This window comes from Elaeis guineensis, chromosome 6, assembly GCF_000442705.2.
Source record: "Elaeis guineensis isolate ETL-2024a chromosome 6, EG11, whole genome shotgun sequence".
NCBI classification, from domain to species: Eukaryota; Viridiplantae; Streptophyta; class Magnoliopsida; order Arecales; family Arecaceae; genus Elaeis; species Elaeis guineensis.
In genome coordinates this window covers 17362676-17383087 of record NC_025998.2, presented here as the reverse complement: position 1 = coordinate 17383087, position 20412 = coordinate 17362676, and the positions used below count along the sequence as shown (strand labels likewise).

Sequence of the window (20412 nt, the reverse complement as noted above, 5' to 3'; positions counted from 1 at the left end):
TAATGTGATTGCAGTTTAGAAGAAGATGCTCAAGAGTTGCCGAATGGTTGTTGCAGAAGACACATCCCCTAGATTGATGCCAGTTCTCCTGAACAAGTTACCTCTAGGGTTGACTTAATCTTGAAACAAAGCCATTTTCATCATCTGAACTGAGGGTATTTTTCACAGTTTGCATAAGGACAGCTCACCCTCCACTGTTCAGGAACTTGTACAACAAATGCAGTAGTAAAGCATTACATAACTTGCCTCTCCAAGCAATTGTATCTTTGTCCAAGGAAGGTTTACATCTGGTAAACAAATCCTGTAAGAGCTGATATTCCTTGCCAAGTCCACATCATTCCATGTAGGCAGAGACATTAAAGAAACGGTACAAATTAACAGCAGCAATACAAACATAACCCTTAAGATGACACCCAAAAGAGGCGTGATGCAACTGCCAATAGGCAAGGTCCAGCTAACACAGATAGAAAGAACGAAAGAAGACAGCAAATACCATATCAACATATATTGACTAACAAAAGGAAAACAACAATCTTTCAAGTCAGCTAATATTGGCATGATCCAATGTCTACAAGACTCTCTATCTCTTAAGGTAGAATGCAAGCCTTCTCTCTTCAAATGAGTATTCCATCTCCTCCAATGGTGCTTTTGTGACCGCTGCTTCATAAACAAGGCAGGTTGGAGCAGGTGTTGTGGCCATCTGCATGGAGGCAGGCACCGTTACTGGAGTTTTAGGAGTTGAAATGGGCATTATCTTCGGGGTCCTGTTCTCCTCTTCAACATCATTATTTTTTGGCTGAGAGGGTGTCGATAAAATGCTGGGTGTCAACATAATGTTGGGCTGAGAAGGTGTTGATGGGATGCTGTTCACAGGAACTAGGGGGGTAAAGGGTCTGCGTGGCATCTCCACTTCACATGGAGCATTCATGGTGTTGAAAGACAGTTTCTTCACAGGTAGGCCAGCAATGTCTATGCCTCTCCTAGCTGCATGTATTCAAGGTTACATGCTAAAATGCATAACTGGAAACACTTTATCAATTACAAAGAAAAAGGCAGTAACATTTAATATGACTGCCACGTTAAGATCGAAAGAAAACTGACCGGGAGAAAGTGCACTCATATCTTCGGCCTTCTTGGTTGAGCGTGTGGACTTAGGATGAAGCAGATCAGGCTTCGGGGGATGCATGACGGCTCCACCTAGAGATAGCCTTCTGCTGGATCCGCCAGTGGAAGTTCTAGGAATCTTCTTTGCGCTGTGGGCCTTTGAAGGGCTTGGTTGGGACCCAAAGCGAGCTTCCTTTTCAGTTATGAGTTGATCCTGAAGCTTTTTTTGGTCCTGAATCATTGACATGTTTTGTTGATTCAGTGACCCAGCAGAATATGAAATAGTTGAAGAGGGAGAAAAAGTTACCCTCTGTCTCTTGCGCTCTTGCTCTTTCTCCTGCCTCACTATGGTGTATTCTTCCAGCATTGATAGCAGACGAAACTGCAAGAATAAAAATCAATTCAACAATGGATTTATATAAATTCATTTCCCTCTCACTGTTTTTGTTTTTTGATGGAATGTGGAGGAAGGTACTTCCCCACCTTAATTTTATTAGTACATGTACAAAAGGAAATAAGATCTGAAGAGGTACAAAGAGAGAAAAAGAAAGTTCAGATGAAGCTAAAGAGGAGACATAAGTCCAAATTTGGTGGTGTCCTTTCCTTCAATCATTTTCTCAGACTCCAAGTGTTCCCAAAGATGGAAAGAGTGAAGGATCCATTGTAAAACTGAAAAAATGAAACTCGATCACATAAGAAAAGCTTACACCATCATATGTGAACTCGATCCCCTATCATTCTCCCATGCTGTAATTTTGGCAGCCAAAGCATCCACCATTGCTGCTCAAGATACAAACAATAACTAATCATACCTTGTAAAATTTACTGCTGGACAGAATTAAACTTCTTGAGACTGAATTCAACTGAATTAGAGGTCAACCTGGAATCTTATTAACCAAAGCACGGGCTTTTTCAGCACGCTTGAGCATAAGATGGGCACCCCTTACAGCACTGTAGCGGTTCTCATCCTGTGAACAATCATACAGACATGTAAGCTGTTGGAGGATGGAGTGCGAAGAGCTCACAAAATGATCAAACGTCCAACCCTGTTGTATTCCTCCAGCCAGGACTCTTCATCACGTGCAGCGAACCATTTTTCAACCTTCTCAAGTATATCCTTCCTGCTAAAAGCTTCCTCTTTAACTTTTGAAACTTGAACCTCAATCTGCTCCAACATTAAAGAGGGATCAACGGCACCTGAAACAGGCAATGGAAAAGATCAGAACGTAAAGTTGTCTTATTAGATGCATGAGGAATTTTATGCGCCATCTTGAAACCCTGTCACCAAACATTGAGCAAATTCTTACCAGCCTCAATAGCTTCAATTGCAAATTCTGTTTCACTGCTTGCTTCAGCAACTAGATGGGTGCGACGACGAAGCTCCTCCAGTTCTGTTTTCTTCTTCAATACTAACTCTTTCATCTTGCTAGCTTTCAGCTGCTCAAGCCTCAAAACTTCTGCCTCCACCTGCATCACAGATGTTTTCCTTCTATAGATCTTATCCTAAACCCAACATATACTGATGGTCAGGGGGAAAAGAAGAAAATCTTATGTTTTCCTCTTCAGTTACTTACATAATTGATGAAGTCCATTGAAAGAGTGTTGGGCTCAGTAATTTCATGTTCTGAAGCAGCTATGTTACATGTTACATTCTGAAACAACTGTTGCTCTTCAACTGGTGTATCCATCAAATTCCACAGTTCCAACATAGTGCTTGCAAGATCTTGAAGCTGCCACAGCTTGGAGTTTTAAGTAACCAAAATAATCCAATAGTAAAAGGTCACTTGACCATATAACTTACCTTCTGCATTCTTTGGATCTTAACCTCTCGCAATCTCTGTATTGCAGAGGCCAGACTTTCAATTGTGTCATTGCTAAAATTCTTTGACCCTTCAGTCTCATCAAGACTAGGGTGTACTTCATGAACAGTCTGTCTGAAATCTATACCCAGTACAAGACATAATGAATTCAAAGTATTTAGATGGTCCATCACCTGCTTCAGGCGATCAGTCTGTAGCAAAGGAAACTTGGTTATATAGGAATAAGGATAGGCAACAACTGTACTTTCTAAAATGATTACTTTAAAAAGAACGGTGACTTTGTAGATAGCTCCCACCTTTTCCTTCTGAAAGGACTGTAGCTGTCTGTGCAATTCTTCAAGCCTTCTTGTGGATAGATCGGATTCATCCATAGCCACCTTGGATGGAGTATACTCTGCTGGCCTGATCTCAATTGAAATCCTTCGTATTTGCTCAATAACTTCAAGAAATTGATTCCATCTATCGTTCTTTCTCTTTCGCATTTCCTCTAACTGAGGGATAATTTCCTTAAGCTCTTCTTTTAAACTTCCAGCCTTCTGATTGGACTGACAACATTAACCAGATTAGTAAGACTAAAAGAAACTATTTGCCACCTATGTTAAATTTTTTACTGGAACTCAGAGCATGTATATGGGTGTTCTGGCCATAACTTAATCATCTTAAAATGAAAGTGAGATGGTTACTCAACTTTCAAGGTTTCTCTCTCTCTACTAAATTTAAGGATATAATTAAACACCAGAGGAGAAAGAGTATATGAGATTTTGACACAAGTAGAGGTTTAAAGAAATCCTGTTCAAGCTATCCAAAAATTGCCATCGAAGGTTGCTGGAGTGGAACAAACCTGCCTGATATGCACTGGTCGCTCACCCATTGCAGAACAGATGGCCGCAAGCTCTGCTTCTGCATCAGCAATGGCTTGCCGCAGCTGAGCTCTGCACCTGTTTGCCTGGTCAACTTTTCTTCTATAAACCTCTAGGCATTCCTGTTCTAGCTCAAGTAGCAGTTTATCTCTTTCAGCATCAGATTCACCAACCTCATCCCATATCATCTGAAATCACATTCATAAACCAGAAAAGAAGATGTTGACAGAGTTAGTAATGCCAAAACCTTCAAACTAGTTCCAATGTCCTCAAAATCAATTACACCAGACCGACTATTTGTGGCTTGTTCTACCACTTAACTATCACAAGCCCAGTCCGCATAATGCAATAAACGTGGTCGGTGATGATCTTGCACTCTAAGCCATGTCACATCAGAGATAGTCTATGATTAACATAGGAAAAAAGATCATGATAACTTTTCCATTTGCCTATATGTTCGACCCAATGAAACTTTAGTAGCAGAGAAGAAACAGAAGTAGTCATTTCGTATAATAGATATCAGAAACTTTGGAGAAACCTGAAGCTCATATAGAAGAGATCCACATGTTGTTTCCATCTGCAAAAGCTGATCGCTTACGAGACTAGCCATAGCGAAAAAAAATGATTTTCCTGCAAGAAAACTTCATATTTAAGATAGCATTTTGAGAAGAAAAAACTAGAACATTAGCGAACAATAACATGAGGTGATGAAATAGGTATACATTTGATTTATTTTTGACTGTTATTTCTTATACTTTTAAATATGTTTACAGAAGAGTGATCTTCTGATGAGGATAAGAAACTCATATATTTGATTTGCAACATTCATATTTTAACAGCTTTCTACTCCTTTATTTTCTTGCACAGACGTTTCTTTTTCTTCCTTTAAAGCCTAAAAAATTCCATCCAAAGGGAGGGAAAATCGTTGAAACATCCACCAACACCACTTACTTATAACTTTTCCTGAGCAGAATGCCCACCACACATTTCATGAGCTCTTAATGTAACTACTTATATCCAAAAAGAAGAGATGATTTGCTTGATGTGTTTTCTTGACGAACTTTTAACAGGCCCGCCTATTTCTGTACTTCTAGACTACATGCAGTAATATCGCTCTTTTAAACATCCTGTGTAATTTCTTCTCTTCATCTTACATGTTTAGAAAAGCTTTAAACTTCATGATTAAAAATTACATGGAAGCGAATCTTTTAATTGGATTCTGTATTCTGTGATCGCAAATTCACCACCACGGAACATACAAAAGAAAACAATACCAGTACATTGGCAAGGACTCTGCCCTTCATCTATTCAATAAAATCTTAGTAAAAGATAATTTGCATGATCTTAAATCAAGTAAATACTACTGTAAAAAGACATAAAAAAAGAAGCCAATACCATTAATTTATAAAATCAGATAGCAAACTAAGTATTTAATCAGCTAATTTCTTGCGATAGTTCTAAGTCATGGTCCATATTTAATTCACGCAACAAATAAGTAATTTCACTAGGCAAACACATCTGCTTAGCTAAATGAACGCTTTCTATCAGCAGCCCAAATTACTCCAATGAATTCAACCAGCACCAAAAGAACTCAAGAAAAATAACACACCTTAAAACTTCCATCATTATTCTAGCGCGATCAGTTTATGATATCAACAAGAAGAGAAATTCATCAAACAACAAATCCTAGAGAAACCCTAGAAAGATCTACCGACCAGGAAACAAAACCCTCGACGAATTCATCAAAAAAGAAATCCGAGACAAAAATTCGTCAAAAAAAGAAAGACCTACGAAAAGCCGAATAGTTGGTAGAAATTAGGAGAAGAAAACATACGCGATTTGGAGAAGGAAACAGATCTCAACGGCGACAGTTGGGAGAAGGGAAGAGAGAGAGCGGGCGAAGAAGCTCGGACTGATGGGTCCCACTGGCGGCGATCGGAGAGAGATCGGGAGGAGGACGAGATCGAGATGGGGTGGGAGGAGAATAGAAGAGTAGAAGGCTGTGGTTTGGAACGTATATCTGAATTAAATAAAGATTTTGAACAGGCCCTATCAAAGGGAAGCGTTAAATGATGGCACTTTTTAAAATATTTTTCATCCCATTTGATTTCGTCCGTTTATTTTGAAATGGACGGATGGGACATGTTTTCCGGTCACCGGCTGGCCCGGGTTGGGAACGGGGGTTACTTGATGGGTTGCTGTTTTCGTAAATATCAATGAATATAGGTCCTTTTTAGAAACGAGATCTCTAAGCCCGGGGGATACGCTATTTCAAAATTTTCACAGTTGACTCCCCCTTGCGGTATGGAGTTCGCTTTAGTATTCGTGCGGGCATCCGTAGAAGACGCTGCGTGAGAGCTTAACTGCTGGGAGACCGAAGGCCAGAGTTGGATCATACCGTTGTGCGTGGACTAATACTGCAAACATGGGAAGCACGTGTCCGAGGAAAGTTAACTACAATAAAAGCTCATGTCTGCACTGAATATTTCATTTTAACCTATCAAATACTTTAAAAAAAATAGTCTTTATATTATAGAAATAAAATAAATATTTGAAAAATAAGTGAAGCTTTTTTAAAAAATCTAATCTGGAAATTATTTTGTATGATGAAGTAGTTTATTTCAAACAAAGAGATAGGATCATAAGAAGAACTTAACCCATTTGCTCTAATTTATATATGCTGTGAACAAATACAACAAAATTTCGTTGGTAGACTTTCTTGTTTTTCTATTTTTCTAAAAAGACAAGAAAATCTAGTAACTAAAACAATGCCATTATGATGTTTTAAGAGCGTTAAGAGCTTGCTTTGGAAATTCACCACATAATGGGAGGAAAAAAAAATTATGATCAGAGATTATCATGGCCAATGAGATTATATCATCAAAGGCAGAGACCAGTCAGGCCAAAATTTAAAGCTTTGTTTATCATAGCTCTTCCATTTATCAAGTAAATTCCTAGATCAGACCTGAAATTTATTTGGGATTTTTCGTTTTCCCTTCTATTTTGAAGCAAAATGTTGAAATAAGACTGGAAAATCCCACCTGCTTGAATGGCTAAGCGTCACTTCGCTGACAAACTGGTGGTAGAAGCCCACACATTCACAGATGTTTTTTAGAAGAAGTCAGCGTTTAACCAAGAGGCAAGAGCGCATACAGAACTATGAGCAGCCCAGGTACTGTGGTACACCTCAGTTGCATGGTCAAGCAGCTGCCACTAACATAATTTTTTGGTCGTATGATCTTCCACATCCAGGCCGTGTACGATTTCATCTTGATAGTAGCCATGACAAGAAACTGCGGGATAAAAAGCTCAATCCCCGAGGTCACGAACAATAGTTTCAGCTTATCAAGCGCAAAGAGCAGTACATTACATGCACGGCACAAAAGATAGAAGTGTGTATTTTGATAAGACCCGAAGATTGAAAAGACTTGAACCAGATGACACTACCATATTTTGGATGAAGGCTATATGCCAGATTCGCTTTATAAAGGATCCACAACGCAAGGATGGCGCACTCGAAAGAATGAGCAAAAGGAGGACACTTGCCTACTGCCAGTAAAAGGCAGCAAACGATCCAGCCACTAGTAGTATCCAACATAAACGAAACAGCATCTATGAAGCACGAATACCCAAAAACCAAAGTGATGGAAGGAGAAACAACTCTCTGCATTTTTTTATTGGGCAGAAAAAATCCCAAACGAGCAGACACTGGCTCTTTTCTAAAAAACCATAAATCCTACCATCATCAACAAAACATAAAAAGCAAAAGTGTTGACCTCAAAAATACAACAACCCTTTTTTGGGGTAAAGTCATCATCAGCTGCATCACTTTCATTATTAAATAGAAAAAAGAACACTCTATCATGTGGCAGACTCCTTGGCAATCTTCTCGGCCTTAGCAATGACTTCCTCAATGCCTCCAACCATGTAAAATGATTGCTCAGGAAGGTCATCATACTTTCCATCCAAAACACCCTGAAAAACAAGATAAAGAGTGCACTAACAGAAAATTCTAAGCACTGATAGTGCATCAATGACAATCAATTTCAGAAAGAGCACTGCAGAGAAAAATACAAGACACTTGACAGAAATAGATCATGCAATTGACAAAACTGAACCATCTCAACCAAAACATGACCCATTACTCTTTTAAGGATAGATAATTGACAGACTATGAGCTGTGCTATAGAGCAGCAATTATGTCTTGCTTCATGGTTGTATAAGAGCATGTATCAGAGTAGCAACCATAATTCAAACTGATTCTTCATCAGCACATCTGCCTTTATGGTTAGTAGAAGATGAAGCATCAATAACTACATAAAACAACACAGTTCTATGCTAGCACTAGCATAGCTGTTGGTGGAAATATCAGCTATGAATTGAGAATGGCAATGAAATGATACAATTTGAATGGTTTCAGAACTAGATCCCCTCTCTCTTTGGCATTCTCAAACTAGTCATACAAAGAGAAAGCAACTTCAGTTATTTACTCCATATTGAAGAGTGATGAATGATATTATATACCAAGTTAACAAAATTACAGCAGAACCATTCCTGAGATTGCAGAAAACGGACAAACATAGTGCATTGTCCTATAATGCTAAGGGACCGATAAAAAAATGGAGTAAAGATTACAGACAGAAGCTCACAACTATAACACCTATACACCTTTATGCTAATAATGTTTCGCTAACTGCTGCATAATTCTTTTTTTTCAGTGAGGCTGCATAATTCAACTCCAGCTATGTTCAATATTTAAATATCATTGATAATGACTAAAATTTCTCATCATAATCAAGTGCATCCAATAATTGAAAACAGTACAGAAGCATAGAGTGTTGTACTCATCTGTGTGGCTTGCTTCAGAAAGTTCATTTTGCAATACAAACTACCTCTGTGGCTCACTTTTATGATTAAACAGAAAACCAGCAAAAATAGCATAATATGAAAACAGGGAGATTTCATATGAGATTGAAAAGAAAAAAACAGCACCAATCTGCAACTTATTTAGACAGTATGTATTGCAGATGAAACACATGGGAAAAACAATTAAAACGATTACAACATTGGACAAGCATGGTCAAATGTGAACCAGATTTAGGTCCACCTATAACAAAATAAAATAGCCCATGCAGAATATGAAAACAGCTTCTGCAACATGCTCCCATTGTCACTTTATTTACCACTTCAGCTTGTTAAAAGAATTACATGCAGACAATTGACAAGATGAAATGGTAAACTGTAAGCCACTAGAATGCAGAACATGAAATGTGCATGTGCATAAGTGAACACTAGTTTAAAATTTTTCTCAATTAAATTTTATAATCCTGACATGTCCTTTGCCCAATATATGGTTATAAACAACAAATGGTTTGCATTCCTATTAAAATGTTTTACTCACCTGGAAGCTGTTGACACTCTCTTTCAATTCAACATACTTTCCAGGTGCACCTGTGAAAACTTCAGCAACATGGAAAGGCTGGCTTAGGAACCGTTGAATCTTTCGAGCACGAGCCACTGTCAATTTGTCATCTTCACTGAGCTCATCCATTCCCAAAATTGCAATAATATCCTGGAGATTCTTATAATTCTGAAGAACCTTCTGAACACCACGAGCAGTGTTATAGTGCTCTTCTCCTAATACATGTGGTGAAAGCATTCTAGATGTGGAGTCTAGAGGATCAACAGCAGGATAGATACCAAGCTCAGAAATCTATTCAGGGAAAACGAACCGAGTTAGGAAAAGAACCTTTCGACATGGAAAAAATAACTTTAGAAATATGTTACAAGAACATCTACGTAAACAAACCTGTCGGGACAACACAGTTGTAGCATCAAGATGGGCAAAGGTAGTTGCTGGAGCTGGATCTGTCAAGTCATCAGCAGGCACATAAATAGCTTGCACTGAGGTAATGGAACCCTTCTTTGTTGTTGTGATACGTTCTTGCAGCCCTCCAAGATCAGTAGCAAGAGTTGGTTGGTAACCGACGGCAGATGGGATACGACCAAGCAACGCAGACACTTCAGAGTTCGCCTGAATAATTTATGAGAATATGTGAAACTAGGCCACAATCATTGAGATGCAATACCAGGAACAGACTTCAGCAACTTCAATTTCCTGCAAGCTTACCTGGGTAAACCTGAAAATGTTGTCTATAAAGAGAAGCACATCTTGTCCTTCAGCATCTCGAAAGTGCTCAGCAACTGTCAAACCAGTCAAACCAACACGTGCACGAGCACCTGGAGGCTCATTCATTTGCCCATACACAAGGGCGCACTTGCTCTCACCCTGCCATCCAGAACCACTAACTGAGAATTGCAGGCCTCAAAAGAGAAAAAAATAATGCATGAACATAGAACAAAATTGAAAATGTGACAGTGACCTGCTTGTCACCAAGCTTAATAACACCACTCTCAATCATTTCCCTGTACAAGTCATTGCCCTCACGAGTACGTTCTCCGACACCAGCGAAGACAGAGAAACCACCTGGCAGAAAGAAATTTAATGAATGCAATAATTTTAAATCAAAATTTCGATGGATGAACACTCTTAAAACAAACCATGAGCTTTAGCAACATTGTTGATCAATTCCATAATAAGTACAGTTTTTCCAACACCAGCACCACCAAACAGTCCAATCTTTCCTCCCCTCTGATATGGTGCCAGAAGATCAACAACCTGTGGATAGCAGCAAAAAAACACACAACACATTGATTAGGATAGAATATCAAACCTAAACTTCTGATAATCCACCATCTGAAATTAAAAAGCACATCAATAAAAAGTGAGCTTGAGGAAGAAAAACCATACCTTAATTCCAGTAACAAGAATCTGCTGTTCAGTCGCCTGCTCAACAAAAGCAGGTGCCTCACGATGGATGGGAAGGAAGTGACTGGTCGCTATTTATGAACAGAAAGAGAGTTATTAGAAATAACAATTAGAAAAATGACTGTTCCCATCACAAATGAGAAATATTGAACAGATCCGCGTAGTCTTACTTATTTCACCCTTCTCATCAATTGGTTCACCGATAACATTAATGATGCGTCCAAGGGTAGCCCTCCCAACAGGGACCTAACAAACATTGAAACAAGGTCCGATAAATCACAAAAAGATGAGGTAGCCAGACCCGTGCAGAAAGAAACATAACCAGCCAATGATCATCTGCTCACACCAGCCAAGCTATAAAACCAACTAATTCAATTCAGTGATACAAACAAAAAAATGGAACAAGCTTGTCGATCAACAGTCAGACAATCCGATGAAATTCCAGAGCTCATCTCAATCTTATTCAATACCAATATAGGAGAGAGATAAGCCAAAAATCATATCTTCGGGGATGCATTGTATGTTTAACTATCAGGACGAATCTAAAATGTTTGATAAATATTCCCAACCAAACAGATACTATTCAGTTGGATCTGAGCAAACCAAGCAGTTTAAAGAAAAATCACAAGATATCCCGCAAAAAGATAAATAGTGTGGAATAATGATGTATGATATCAGTGTTCTCGTCTATCCTCTAATGGAGAAAGGAATTTTATACTAGAATTTCATCAAGAAAGGCTTATGATACAGGCATCGATTTATTAATAGACCTTACCACCAAACTTATGTTTAATAAAAAGAGATAAAAATCGATCACTGGCCAAACTCTGCACTACCAAAAAAAAAAAAAAACGAAAACTAAACAGATCAGATCCAAGACAGAATAATATTCTCCTATGAAATTTTATAATATGAAGAGGTCGTTTCATGTCAGTTCCAAAAAAAAAGGAAAAAGGTATGTAAAACTTACGGTGATTGGAGACCCAGTATTCAAAACTCTCTGACCACGGACGAGCCCTTCGGTCCCATCCATGGCGATGGTCCTCACCATGTTCTCTCCCAGATGCTGCGCGACCTCCAGAACCAGGCGGATCGAGTTGTCGAGCACCTCGAGAGCCGTCAAGATCGGCGGCAGCCCCTCATCGAACCGGACGTCCACGACGGCGCCGATCACCTGGCACACGCTTCCTATCGCGCCAGCACCGGTGAACTCGTCGGTGATCTTGCCACTGGGGCCGCCGGTGGCCTTCGCGGGCGACGGCGGGGACGGGGGTGCCTTCACCGCCGCGGCCGTGGCGTACTCGACGGCGCGGGAGAGGAGGAAGCCGGCGGGGGACGGGCGGGAGATGGGGGGAGGGTAAGAGATCCGGGGGGTCGGGAAGGCGGATTTGGGCGCCGGGGAGCGGCGGGGGGAGGAGCGGAGGAGGGAGGAGAGGACCCGGCGGGAGGCCATCGCCGGAACGGGGAGCTAGAGTCTCGGAGCTAGGCTTTTGTTGGATTTTTTTTTTTTTCCTTTTAGTCCATATCTTGCGTCGGATTACACTGTTCGACTTTCCGCGGCCGGCGGCTCTTCTCTCCCTTTTGGTGGGCGCTTTCTAGGGCGAGGAACGTCCAGGCTCGCGAGAGAGCGAAAGCCGGACGTCAACGCCGTGTGAATTGGAGTTTTGGGAGTGTTTGGAGTCCGGGTTGATTGGGCTATTGAGAAAACTAGTGGCTTGTTGCAGTTCATGTTGCTAGGGTGTGGATTGGCAATTTGGGCCTCTGGATGCAATTGCAGACTTCCCGTTCGGATGGCCTTACTTCCAATTTGCATCGTCTTGTTATGCCTGGTACCACCTTGTCATTCGTCCGCATCCAATCTTGTTAGGTTTTGATGCTCCAAAATCTTATTTGATTTTTTCTGTCACTAGCATTTGTTGATTGTCTGATTTGGCACTAATTTGTTGATTAACCGATTATGTGTTTGACTGGCATAGTTAATAATTCAAATTGTATGGATATTTTCATATAGCAATAAATGGCAAGTCGTCTGCCTCCTCAGATCCAACATCTATTTCGGATGCCATCATGCTCCCATGTTTGTGCACACCCATCCTTTGTTGTTGACCCACACCTCCTTCCTAATGGACTCTTTTCGATCGATGAGAGCGGCAACGTAGAAGATGAGGGCATCCATCATGACCGGCAAGAAATTGCACGGGTGGGGCATTGTGATCCAGGCGACCAGATCGAGAGATGAGATTAGAGAAGGAGCAAAACGCAAGTAGCCTAGTCCATGACAACCTCGAGGGTCTTTATGATCTATGCACTGTCACCATCGATAGAAATGAGAGAGGGAGAAAAAGGAGGAGATTGTAAAAGGAGGAGGATTGTGCGAGATTAGAAGATGATGACGTAAGAAGAGGGAGAAAGAGGAGAGGCAACTGATGTGGAGAGATAGTGAGGGGACGATGGAAGGAAAGGAAAAAGAAAGAGAGGCACTCAATGTAGGAGACAATGAGAGGATAGTGTAAGAATAGGGAGGAGGAAAGATGGTGAGGAGAGAGAGCCAACGCAAGAGGCAGTTGATGCAATAGAGAAGAGGCCAAAGCAGTCAATATAGCGGAGAGGTGGCCAGTATAAAGAGGGATGGCAGTAAAAAGAGGATATTTTGGTGACCTCTAATTTAATTTTTTTTAATTATCTCTATGTAATTAAAAATATTTAAAGAACACGGTAGCAACTCCCAAACTGTCTTACCAAAACAAAGGCGGGAGTTGGGTTCATAGGCCGTCAGGGGACTTTTAATTGGACCAGACTGCTCCGGCCAGGTGGCACCCAATTGCAAGGTTTCAATAAATGTGTTGTTCCATTAGGGGCCTCCTGAAATCTATATTGGCTGTAATGACTTATGAATGATTGAATGACTACTGTTTATCCTACAGTACGTGGTTTCGAATATATTGATATTAAAATAATGATAATTGTTGCATTTGCTGCTAGAATAATGTGATAACATCAAATAACAGACAACGGTGAAGAATAACTAGTGCTAGTATCAAAAGCAAATACAGATTGGGACTGGCGTATCTTTCGCATGGAAGAAGAATTTACCTTGCTTTGCATGAATCCACCATTGGATGATTCCCTTCTCAGTGTAATTTAGAAAGAATTCAAATGATGAAATGTGCACCAAGACCATGGAGTACATGGCCAATTAGTATAAAGTTTTTCAGCTTTTCCGGCAAGAGAAGTGAACGTATATAATCAACTCATGTATGGGGCAGCACAGCCACCTCTCAGTTAAGGCAAATTCTTTGAGCATCACGAACAGTGTAGAAAATCCGACGTGAAGCGCACCATCTTATTCGATTGATTCATATAGTCATCATTTTCTAAAACGCATTTAATGTCTGTAGATCGATTTTTTCGTTTAAAAATTTTATATGACAAAAATGTCATATTTTTTGATAAAATTATGACATTCTATATCCAAATTATGACATCTTATATCTAAAAATCATAATTTTTGCCCACAGGATGTCATAATATAATGCAAAATATCATAATATGCATAGGATGTCATAATTTTTTCAAAGAATAGAGATATTTTCGTCATTCAAAATTTTTAAAAGAAAAAATCGATCTGCACGCACTAAATGCACGTTAGAAAGTGGTTGGACAAAATTGCTCCTTTCATATTATGATATCCTAGGCCATATTATGATATCCTGGCTATAATATTATAGGATGTCATAATTTTTTTCCAAAAGACAGGAGTATTTTCATTATACAAAATTTTTAAACGAAAAAGCTGACCAACAGACATTAAATATGCGTTGGAAAGTGGTGACTATGTGGATCAATCGGATAAGATGGTGTACTCCACGTTAGATTTTCTTCATCGCCCGTGGTGCACAAAGAATTTCTCCTCGTGTCAGTGATTGGTTAAGGCCCGTAATGGCTTTGGTCTCAAGTGGGTTCACTTCGACCCCCCTCCATTCTAGGCGCCATTCTTTTATAAATAAATATTTTTAAAATTTAATTAATTTTTTATTAATAATTTATCTATATTTTTATATTTTTTTAGATGAATAAATATTTTTTCATTGATAGTATTTATCATTAAATGAAAAAATATCTTACTCATCTAAAAGGTGGATAAATCATTTTTTCATCAACCAAAAAAATAATCTTTTTTATTTCATTTCTACTGCATCCCTAACCTCATAGTAATAATATAATAATATATAATATTATCTTATATAATATATTATAATAATATAATATAATATAATCTATTATATTATATTATATATTATATATTATTATAAAATATATAATAATATTTATATAATAAAGGTAATATAGAAACTATGGATAGATTTTAGCAACTTATTAAAAAACTAATAATGCAAAAGAATATGGATAATGATCCTTAAGTCATTTTTGAATGCATAAAAAAGAATATAGATAATTTTTTTCCTATCTTAATTTGCCTAGAAAATACTTATTCAAAAAAATATAAATTCTTAGATAAGTTATTTATCCTCAAAAGAACGACCCTTATGGCATACGAATCAAATTAATCCCACGTCGGCTGGGAAATAAAATAGATTTGCTTAACTTTAGCTCATGATGTAACATTAAATTATTTAAATAGGATTTGCCCCATGGACTTAGATAATTACATATTCACTTTTTAATTTTATTCTTCTAAACTCAATTTAATTTTCATGTTAATTTCTGTGTCATGTGGACTCGATTTTTGTGGCAAGATTTCATTTCATACGCGGAAGATTTTTAATATGTTGAAAGGAATTATTTATCTATCTATTATTTATGTATTTATTTCTAAAAATGAAGAAATACGGCTAGCTTAATATCTACATTTTAATTTTAGAGGTGATAGTTGTCTTTAATGAACAGATAATATTCAGTAATTGCAGAATTTGAGTGATTTTCTGATTCTTTGTGGTGAATAGTTGATGATTTATAACTTGCTCTAGGAAGGACAATATTGATTGTTAAGAATAATGGGACAGATTAGCAGTTAAACTGCTTGTTTGTATTTATTTAGCAAAGAGATATAGTTTCTTCTACTTGAGCAAAAGGATAGGGGTTTGATTTCTATTAGCACTAGTTTTGAGCTGTATGTTGTGTGCAGATTCTAGGTCATATCATTGATTATTTTTTAAAATTAATTATTTTTAGACTAATAAATCAATATGGCAACATAATATCTATCTAAATACTTGATATCAATCCATAGTTTTGGTTACATACATGAGTGAATTTTAATTGCAAAAATCAATAATATCATACTTTAATCACATCATTTAATTTGCATACATAGGCTTCAATTTAGTTTTAATACTATAATATTTTTTTATTTAATTTATAATATTTTATAGATTTTTTTTTTGATCCAGATGGCATTCATAGATGATAAGTTAATGCTTACGTAACAACTTAACATGCTAACATACTTTCTCTCAGTTTCTGCTTTCATATATACACACACACACATACTAGTTTTGAGCCGACATTGTATGCAGTTCTAGTCATATCATTGATTATTTTTTAAAATTAATTATTTTTTAGACTAATAAATCAATATGGCAATATAATGTCATCTAAATTCTTAATATCAATCCATATTTTGGTTACATATATGAGTGGATTTTAATTACAAAAATCAATAATATCATGCTTTAATCACATTATTTAATTCGCATACATAGGCTCAATTCAGTCATTTAATACTATAATATTTTTTTTATTTAATTTAATAATATTTTGTAGATTTCTTTTGATCCACATAGCATTCATAGGTGATAAGTTGATACTCACGTGGATAGCTTAACTTGTCAATATATTTTTCTTTAGTTTCTGCTTTCATATATATATATATATATTGGCTTTGACAGTCAAGTGAGTAGGGTAAAAGTAAGGATTAGTCCCTCTTTAGAGGGAGAGAGTCATCCAAAATGTTATGATGTCAATAAGCCAATGGAATATATGAATATCAATATCTTTTCATGTGGCTTGGTAAGATGGTGTGGTAGCTTCACTAAGATTGGTAAGATTGTAGTAGCTTCACTATGTGAAGTGCATAAGGATATAGCAAAATTGTATATTAGTTGAAGGGCTTCACACAGAAGTGAACTAGCCTAAGAGATATACCACAATCTCGCGGTGTTTCTTGGACATGCATCATAAATATTGTGTTTGTTTTTATTAATTTGATTGTGGAAAATGAAATTCATATGGTATTCCATAAATGTTGTCCTACATCCCCTTCATGTGTGTACAATAATCATGTGATAGCAAGGATTTTATAAAAAGTAGTTAATCTATATAGTATTCTCATATTAGAGTTTTTTTTGGACTTTTATGGCTTTGTTTTTTATTTTTTGTGTTCTATTGTGGGAGGATGGCATTTTAGCCTATATTAGTTGTGAGTCAAGAAATAGTATGTTTTATATGGATTGAAACTTTCTCTCCTCCATGAGACGTCTTTTAGAAGATAAAATTGTGAGGCTCCAAATGGCCAAGTCTCACTGAAGCCTAAAGCTTACTGAAGCTCAAAGATGGTCAGAGCCAAAGCATACAATACCTCATGTACGTGAGATGGGTTGTAGTTAAGAGAGAGTATGGCATATGTGGGAGTGGAGTTAATCCAACCATCTGAACCATCCGATCTTTTTGTCCAAGTAAGCAGTAGGACTGAGCAAAGCATGCTCACTCATTTTTTATTTTCTGATATCGATATAACACCCTTAGATTCATCAAGTTGTTACCTGCCCGGGCAGGTTACATTTTTTTCCCCAACCATCTTATTCTCCTATAGACAGGTCTGATGAATTCTCTAGGGACAACATCTGTCCACACTGAAGGTTTCTCCTCCTTATAAGCTAAGATTATTCAGTAAGTGATTTCTCCTGGTTACAAGCTAAGGTTATGCATTGGATCAAATCCATATTCTCCTATAAGTCATCCGTGGCTTGCTGAAGGCTTGCTTATATTGCCTTAACTTACTGAACGCTGCATATCACTAGAGTTGTTCTCAATAGTAGCTGCCTAAACTTCCTAAATTGATCCCAATGAATGCTGCTAATATTGCTTCTGTTTGACCCCTGGAATTAGTCAGTTCCTCCCATTTGGCATAGAACAATCTGCTTGTTTATTAACTATCAAGAGGTTGTACTGCTTGTACATATATTCTTCGGCATGGCAGCTTACTATATCGTCATTTCAATTACCTGATCTCTTTTTACTCCTCTCTTGCTTCTGATGCACTTTAAAGGAAGAGAAAGAATATCTTTCCTCCCAACACTATTATGAACTCTGGGCCCAATGGACAGGATATCGATAATCTGACCTAAATTTTTATGTTTCACCTTTCCAACAACTAGAAATAGACTTGATAGAAGGTTACCAAGAATCTTTTATATAAGGATGTGTGCTAAGCAAACTGCAAGGTAGGTATCTGTCATGGTGACTACTTCACAAAACTGCATTTGCTGCTACACCCTCAGAAAATGTTATGAGCATTTGGTGATTACACGATGTCTCCCCTGCCCCTCGACTTTTCTCATCCTTGAGTTTCTTGTCTGATGCATTTCGATCGAAGAGATCGACTAGCTGCAACAAAAATCGAGATTGATCAATTTATGCAACTAAAAATTTTGCAGTTCTCTGTTGCCCACGGTTTGTCATTCATCCTAAAGTGTCATCCGGTACATATTTGTTGCTTCAAGGCCTCATGTGTTCCCTTTATTATAATTTGCTGCCAGCAATTGTTAGATGCATTGGTTTCAAAAATTTTTAATGTTGATGGACGACCTCTTCTGGATTCTGATGTTCCTTTGACAAACATTTTCTGGTAATTCTGTGCCTTGCATGTTTGTAAGGTTCTTCTTCTTCATGTTGTGAAAATCTCCCTGCAGCCAATACTTTGTAGGGAAATAAATCTGAAAGCATGAGCATGTTGCATGAGTGTGTTTTGATCTCTCTTGAATATTACTTTCCTTCGCAGCACATCATGTTTATATTTTCAGAAACTACTAATATTTTGTTCCATCATGTAATCCATCGAGATAAGTATGTTATGTCCCATTTAAATATATTCATGAGTTCAGGTTTACTTGTGGATTAATTGGTGGAAAGTTTACGAACATACATGCACGGTCATATAAGTGGAGCTTATATGAAATTATAAATGAAATTATAGATCAATGTTAAGTTAAACACATCTTTAATAAATGAAAGCTTACAGGAATTTTGCAAGTTTTTATGCATAATGGTATTTTTTATCTCTTTTGACCACATCATTACCTCTACGAAGGAATCTGCTGGCTTTGTTTTTGGCTGAAATGATGATTGCTGAGAGTGTTGAAGACTAATTCTTCAGAAGAAGATGAACTTGACCATGCATTGTTCATGCAGCAATGCATGTGATGCAGATTTTGGTAGGTTGATGGGAAAAAAGCTGGCAAGATGATGCTGCAGCTTGTTTTAGCTAGAAGACCTTGGAAAAGTTAATCTAATGATCGGTTAATGAGATGTTATTGAGTTATAGCACTGCAAGGTGTTAACAGCTATTGCTGACTGATCTGTCTGCATTTGTATGAAGCTAGGGGAATTCAATATGGCAAGGTGTGCCATTCATTCCCTCCCTATCACCACTTTGGTTGCAGTTTGCACTGCAGATTTTTAGCATACCAGATCCTTGTAACGTGGAATTCTCAATGTCAAGGGAATTTCTATTGAGAAGTTTTAAGTACAGTTTGAATCCAATATTATGTTATCCAAAATTCTTTGTGCACCGCAGATGGCATAGAAAATCCGACGTACAGTATATTGCTTTATGTATTGATCCACGTAGTCACCATTTTTCAACACACATTTAATGCCTGGAGTTCATTTTTTTGTTTAAAAATTTTATAAGATGAAAATACTCTTATCTTTTGGAAAAAATTATAATATCCTGTAGTATATTATGACTTCTTATATGCATGATGTCATAATATGTCTTAAAAAATTATGACATCTTGTAGTATATTATGACATTCTACGTCAAATTATGACTTTCTATATACAGGATGTAATAATATGATCCAGAATGTCATAATATGATCTAGGATGTCATAATATAGAAGAATATTTTTGTCTAATCACTTTCCGATACGCATTTAATGCCTGCAATTTTATTTTTTATTTAAAAATTTTGAATGACAAAATACCTCTGCTTTTTAAAAAAATTATAATATCCCATGCATATTATGACATTCTGCGTCAAAATTATGACTTCCTACGTGCAGGATGTCATAATATAACATAAGATATCATAATTTTTTCGAAGAATAAAAATATTTTCGTCATTCAAAATTTTTAAATAAAAAAAATAAATTATAGATATTAAATACATATTAAAAGTAATAGCTACATAAATAATCGTATAAAATAGTATGCTCTACATCAAATTTTTTGTCTGTGTGCACAAAGAATTTTTCAGACATACCATCTGTTGTATTTTTTTTTTTTTTTATTTATTCTTTTTAAAAAACGTTATATACGTTTCGGCCGTTTCCGGTTCCAGGATGGCTTGGGATTCCGACTTTCGACCTTCCATGCCACTATCACGTGCGTTGACACGTGCCCAGCGATTGTGACCCTTAACCCGACCCTGCCGTTTGCGATCTCCAACCACTTATAACCCTTTTAAAAAACGTTATATACGTTTCGGCCGTTTCCCGGAGTTTCCAGGAGGGTTCGGATTCCGACTTTCGACCTTCCATGCCACTATCACGTGCGT

At 37.4% G+C, this 20412-nt stretch overlaps 1 protein-coding gene and 1 pseudogene across 1 annotated transcript; both read right to left on the bottom strand.

Moving 5' to 3' along the window:
* Positions 1-379: 379 nt before the first annotated feature.
* Positions 380-5817, bottom strand: LOC140858498 (65-kDa microtubule-associated protein 3-like; annotated as a pseudogene).
* Positions 5818-7429: 1612 nt separating this feature from the next.
* Positions 7430-12204, bottom strand: LOC140858501 (ATP synthase subunit beta, mitochondrial-like). The gene is made up of 9 exons (XM_073259279.1): positions 11584-12204; positions 10784-10859; positions 10596-10684; positions 10346-10463; positions 10168-10271; positions 9915-10073; positions 9594-9818; positions 9186-9497; positions 7430-7759 (listed from the first exon to the last, which is right to left on the bottom strand). Exons 1-9 carry the CDS (start codon positions 12064-12066, stop codon positions 7646-7648), a joined length of 1680 nt encoding a protein of 559 aa, XP_073115380.1. The 5' UTR covers positions 12067-12204; the 3' UTR covers positions 7430-7645.
* Between the last annotated feature and the right edge of the window lie 8208 nt (positions 12205-20412).

What these genes read in the sequence shown, in the direction of transcription:
- LOC140858501 (XM_073259279.1), bottom strand. Translation starts at nt 12,066, where the DNA reads ATGGCCTCCCGCCGGGTCCTCTCCTCCCTCCTCCGCTCCTCCCCCCGC. An exon ending in CAATGTTGCTAAAGCTCATG is followed by an intron (nt 10,272 to 10,345) that starts GTTTGTTTTAAG and finishes TCTTTCTGCCAG; the next exon opens with GTGGTTTCTCTGTCTTCGCT. An exon ending in ACATTTTCAGGTTTACCCAG is followed by an intron (nt 9,819 to 9,914) that starts GTAAGCTTGCAG and finishes TAAATTATTCAG; the next exon opens with GCGAACTCTGAAGTGTCTGC.